This window comes from Citrus sinensis, chromosome 3 (assembly GCF_022201045.2).
Source record: "Citrus sinensis cultivar Valencia sweet orange chromosome 3, DVS_A1.0, whole genome shotgun sequence".
Lineage (NCBI taxonomy): Eukaryota > Viridiplantae > Streptophyta > Magnoliopsida > Sapindales > Rutaceae > Citrus > Citrus sinensis.
The window spans coordinates 3,465,614-3,471,422 of NC_068558.1; the positions used below are offsets into that span (position 1 = coordinate 3,465,614).

The following is a 5,809-nucleotide window of genomic DNA, read 5'->3' on the forward strand; positions in this document are numbered from 1 at the left end:
CAATTAAATTTTTTTTATGATAACTCTACTTGTAAAAGCTTTACTCACAAAATATCTATTTAAATAAATTCTATTTAAAAAATTATATCAAACAGGACTTCTATTTTGAAATGATCAAATTTGTGATCAAGGAAAACAAAAATTGAAATGAATTTATAGAACATAAAAATAAATTTAGACAGCTGGAAACTTTATGATTTAAGCTTGTTTACTTTAAACTATTAATTTGATTTTTTTACATAAATTTTAAGCCATTGATCTCTTGCAATTTAATAGTGGATGAATTAACAACATCAAATACTAATTTCACTTTCAATATCTATTATCAAATTGTGAAAGATCAATGTCTCAAAATTTGTACCAAAATTTTATAATTTAAAATTGAGATTAGATACAAAAATAAAATAAAATAAAGCAACAACCATAATACAAAGAAAGCTACCTGTTGATCAATTTTACAACCAATGTTTATTAATTCCCACAAAAAATAATTGAAAAACTTTTGGAAGAACATTGCATCCCTACGAAATAAACTGGTATTTTCAAAGGATAAGTAAAAGCACACAGCTTGAAGAAAAGAATATCACCAAAGGACGTCACTACAGAAACCAAAATTATGAGAAGAAACTTCCCAAATGAAAAAGGTCTTTATCCTCTGTAGTTTCAAAGCCATATGATATATTTACGCACATCAAAGAGCCTGGAACGGACCTTTAGAGTTACATCTAATGAAGTATGGACCTTTACATCAGTCTTAACTCGTATTCACCAGCCATTGTAATGTATCTAACCCATGGAAGAGCCTGGTATCCACTTTTTTCAATTATCTTCAAATAACGAACCTACAAAAATCAAATTTCAAAAAGGGAATATTATTATTTTTTTAATAAAAAAGAAAGCCAAATGAAAAGCATGTCACAGTTTGCTAAAAAAAATTTTGGTATACACATAATATGAATACAATAATAACTCAAGTATGGGACCAGAATGAGGAAGTTTTGAACATGCTTTTATCAAATCTGCCTCTAATATGAGTGGTTCAGCAAGCTTGCATCCATACAATACATATTAATGCACAGCCAACAGAAGACTAACTTCATTTTATCTCCAAACACACAAGTATCCAGTTAGGCACAAACCTGAGCTAAAGGAATAATGATATTTGTGGAAAAGTGCAAGGAATTTCAATCAGTGGATAAGCTAACATATCAATCCATGACTCCTAAAGCCCAATAGCTTTGAAGCATAGTTCATCAGAACCCTCTTTTTAGGTTACATTTATACCAAAACAAAAGGCACCCAGGAGGCAAACGGAAAAGAGGTGGGAAGGCCAAGGAGACAGTGATGTTGAAAGACATACCTGAATCCCTGAAACAGTAAAATATGGTATCTCAAACTTCACACGTATTGGAGCCTTTCTCTCAGGTGCTGCTTCTTCTGCCGTTATACTAGGAAGACTAAACTCTGCCCTCAACATATACTCCTAAACATTTCAATTGACAAACATGGTTGAGATAATGCAAGGAAGCCACTAAGTAAATCTCAGTTGCCAAATACATATGACATGCTGACAATCTATAGATAGAACCAAATCCTACCTTATTACCAGGGAAAGATTTGATTTTCCAGACCAAAGCATCATTCTCAGGAGCATATCGAGCAGATCCCATTGATGTCCGAACGTTGGGATTTGTTGCATCAGCTGGTACAGGCAACTCGATTTCAACATTTGTTGCAGTGCTGAAGCGGAAAGTAACTAATGAGTAAATTAAGAAAAAATTAATAATGGTCCTTCCGGATTAACTTAACCAAATAGGACATAAAATTGCTTGATTGGAAGACTGAAGACTTCACCACCAACCATGCATAATAAGGCGCCACTCAATTTTAACAATGGAGTAGACACTAACACAAAAGTGATCATATCACCAAGAAAAGAGATTTGGCACTTAAATCCTCTAAAATGCCAGAAAGTGAAACTCCATGAAATATGGTACAAATTGAAAAGTGTAACAACCAGAGGCAAGGCCATTTTTTTTTTTTTTTTTTTTTTGGGTGGGTAAAATAATTTTTAGTAAAGGTATTGGTTATGATTTTTAGGGTGGGCCATACTGAAATTATTTCTTAAAAAATATAATACTAAGGGGATAAAATAAGAGTGAATAAGAAATTTATCTTTAATTAAATTTCAAGAAAAATAAAAATAGAAACTGAGTTGGTTCACAAATCGTAAAGCACTTGATTGAGAGAATTATGAAAGACAAAAATCATAAAATTTTCTCATGAATCTAGATAGTGAATTAAATCATAATATTAAATTGAAATTGAACTGGAGATGATTATATTGTTAATCAAATTCTTTGATTTTAGGGAAAATAAAATAAAATTCAAGCATTTAACACCATGTTTAATTTTTTTTTTTATCATCAAAGTTAGAGGGTAAAGAGTGAGAGAGGCTTAGACAGTGAGAAATGAGTTGAGGTTGAGATGAATAAATTAAAAAGTATAAAAAAATGTTGAAAAAATTATTAAGAATACTGAAAATGTTAATATTATAATTGTATATAAATTTCTTAAATTAGAGGACTTATTTGAAAATTTTTCCAAAGCCCACAGGTGGCTTCACCACTGGTAACAAATAGTTGTTACATCCACCAAGATGTTGTTCAAGTCAATAAAAAATTCTATGATTGACACTGAGCAAATTCTAGACATTGCAAACATAAAAAGTAAATTTTACATCCATTGCTTGTTCAAAAACAAGCATCCCCATTGACATCGTATCTAAGATGTAAGGACCTTGACACAGCTTTATGTTATCAAAACAGAAAAGAATGATCTCAAACGCTATTGACAGGGTATTTTCTAAAGAATGCAAAATCTCCCCAAAATTATAAAAATAGAATAGAAAGGCATGCTCTTTTCTTGAGCAAACCCAATCTCACTTCCATTGTATACTAAGACATGAGACTATTAAAAATTAAAATAACCTAAATGAATTCTTAAGGCTGGAATACAGGATTACTTCCAAATACTATTTTCAGATTTCTACAAATCTTCTATCTCAGAGACCCAATGGGTCCTTCGTAAATTTCATAAATGGTAAAAAAAATTTACCTACGCTCCTTGAACTGGCTCCGTGCTTTTACCATTATTTCAATTCGACTTCTAGAATGCCTTTCAATTTGAGCTTCCACCCAAATTAGAGGTTTCACCTGAAAAATAATAATAATTGCACTTAGCAGCTTTATGATTGAGCGAACAAAAACATTACAAAGATTTTAGAATTGGTGGTTATATTGACAGAATTAAAGTCAAGTCATAACCAGGTCAGCCAGACTCACTAAAGAGGGAAATTTTGAAAATGGCTATTGAAATCAGTGGAAGACAATAATAGACATTGGAAAAACATTTAGAAAGAAATCAAGAGAGATCAACCTGAGTACTGAGTCTATACGTCATGAGATCAAAAGATCCATCAGGTGGTATGAAAGATATTGTCCGATCATTTTCAAAACGAGCCAAACGTACACACCTAACACAGATATAAGCAATCAAGTAATAGGATTTGAAAGGAAACAAAAGAAAAACCAAACACCAGAAGAAAGATACAAATGACAAAACAAGTCAACATACTGATGAAACTTGATATCGTCCAGATCAATGGCTTTCCCTTTAGTTGATCGACCCTGTGCCTCCAGTAGTACTCTATCATTCAGGCCAAGCTTACACTCAGGCATACCACTACGAGAAATGAAGCATTTCATCAGCAAAAGAGCAAACTGATAGAATAAACAAGCGCAAACCTAAAAGATTTAACACAACTGTCAGACAAGCAATCTTTGTTACCAAATCAAACAAGGACACCAAAATGCATTAAGAACCTATACCTTAGGGGTCAGCCTGAACTAAACCAAACTAAAAAATATTGAGTACAAGCGATAGATTCAAATGGCTCTGCCTAACATTTGGTTACGGCTGAATTAAGATCAATGGATTTACAAGGTGAGCTAAACTAGTTAGCATAGACATGGTGTTGACAACCATACTAGTTCATATTAAAATTCTAAGACTTCTAAGTCATTGAGTTTATGAAACAAGCCACACGATTACAACTAGTATATAGAAAAACTCATACTTTAAGACTGTTGTTTAGTTTTCAACCATTAACCAAATAGAAGATAGGCACTCACCTCAAATACGTTCTCATTTTTAATGCCCCAACAACATCTGAACGGACTATCTGCCCATTGCTGTTGACCAGTATATTGACACTTTCGACCACATCCAGAAAAACCTGATTAAATGTCAACAGAGCCTCCATCAGAAATGGCATCTCAGTTCATTAACCCAAAAAAAAAAAAAAAATTGCTTAGGCAGACAACCTACTTCGTTTTTCTTGTACCGTATCCCTTCACTGCGCCAAGAAACTGCATTCGTCACAGCCATGGGAGGACGCTGTGTAACTTCCATCCTATAAGCATCAGTCTTAATAAACTCGCTAAGAATCTTTGCCTCAGTGAATTGAGGGAAACCGAAGTCCATTATCTCATCAAGCAACTCATACTACCAAATGCACAGAGCATCAGTATAAAACCATCAAGTGCTTCCTAAACACTAGCGTGTAAGATTTTCCAAAGAAAAGACCAGTCAGTTTCTTACCACAACCACAAAATTATCTCGCAAAGATTCCTCTTCTAACTCTTCAAAGTAATGTTTAAACACCTACATTCATCAGTGTAGAAGATGCACAATTTGGTACATATATGACATGATTTTTATTAAAAACAAAGAGTAAATCAAATAACTAGAAATTTCTTACATCAGCTACGCGATGCAAAAATAACAAAATACTGGCAGCATTGCAGTTCTGCCTCGAAGCAGCCATCAGGTAAACATTGTTGTGTTGTATAAACATGTAGGTCACACCATTGTCGAATACCACAGGATTTTGCGATTGCGGATCCCCCTGAATCATTTCAAATCCAAAAGAACCTATTACAAATCAGCAACTACTTTCTGTTTATTCAACCAAAAAAAAGAGCAGAAACTCTTCACTAAAACTAAAACAACATTATAAGCAGATCATGGAGCTCGGCGATTTTAAATCAGACACAGATCGAGCATAAATTTAAAAAATCAATGAAGCAGTGCTTATATCAAATCGAAGCATGATTTTACAAGCAAAGCTAAGGCTCAGCTCGTATGCGGATGTGGATACGTACAGAGAAAGTGAAAATGAAAGTGGAAGTGGAAGAGAGAGAGGTGAATCACTGACCTCTTTCTCGATGAACTTGGTGAAGAAGCGTTCAGCTTGAATAGCGGAGACATCACCGCGATAATCACGCCAAATCAACACACGTCCTTTGATGTCAAGAAGGAAGAGCGCCGAGGCGGCGCCAGCCATCTGATGAAAGGGCCTCACCTCACCGGCGTATAACACCAGCACCAGATCCGAGCTGCTGCAGTGCAAGTATGAATGACAAATTGAATGAACAAAACTTTTCTACTGCAAATTCTTTCCTTCTTCCTTCAATCCTTCTGTATACGCCGCTTGGAACGTTTTTTTTTTTTTTGTGGTTTTTTCGAGTCAATTAAAAATTTTAAATTAAACTGTAGTTTCTGCTACGCACGTGCTTCCCCCTTGAGCTGAAAAGCTGGTTCGTTTAGTCCCTTAGCTGAACTTATAGCCCAGGCCCAGTGATCCGTTAACCATTAATGGTCCAAATTTTATGGTTTCCTAACTCAGGCCCAAAATATGCAACAGATATTGTTTGGTACGACGACGTTCCTGCTTCGGTTCCTATTT

General features: G+C 34.3%; 1 protein-coding gene across 1 annotated transcript; it reads right to left on the reverse strand.

Annotated features, from left to right (window-relative positions):
• Positions 1–424: 424 nt before the first annotated feature.
• Positions 425–5,580, reverse strand: LOC102614046 (AP-1 complex subunit mu-2). Its single transcript, XM_006476792.3, has 11 exons — positions 5,279–5,580; positions 4,823–4,969; positions 4,663–4,725; positions 4,390–4,566; positions 4,194–4,297; positions 3,637–3,744; positions 3,439–3,535; positions 3,118–3,215; positions 1,599–1,740; positions 1,361–1,483; positions 425–842 (listed from the first exon to the last, which is right to left on the reverse strand). Exons 1-11 carry the CDS (start codon positions 5,405–5,407, stop codon positions 744–746), a joined length of 1,287 nt encoding a protein of 428 aa, XP_006476855.1. The 5' UTR covers positions 5,408–5,580; the 3' UTR covers positions 425–743.
• Between the last annotated feature and the right edge of the window lie 229 nt (positions 5,581–5,809).

Coding starts and splice junctions, on each gene's coding strand:
- LOC102614046 (XM_006476792.3), bottom strand. CDS start 5,407: ATGGCTGGCGCCGCCTCGGCGCTCTTCCTTCTTGACATCAAAGGACGT. Junction 4,567..4,662: donor GAGATAATTTTGTGGTTGTG/GTAAGAAACTGA, acceptor TGCATTTGGTAG/TATGAGTTGCTTGATGAGAT. Junction 3,745..4,193: donor AAAATGAGAACGTATTTGAG/GTGAGTGCCTAT, acceptor CATTTCTCGTAG/TGGTATGCCTGAGTGTAAGC.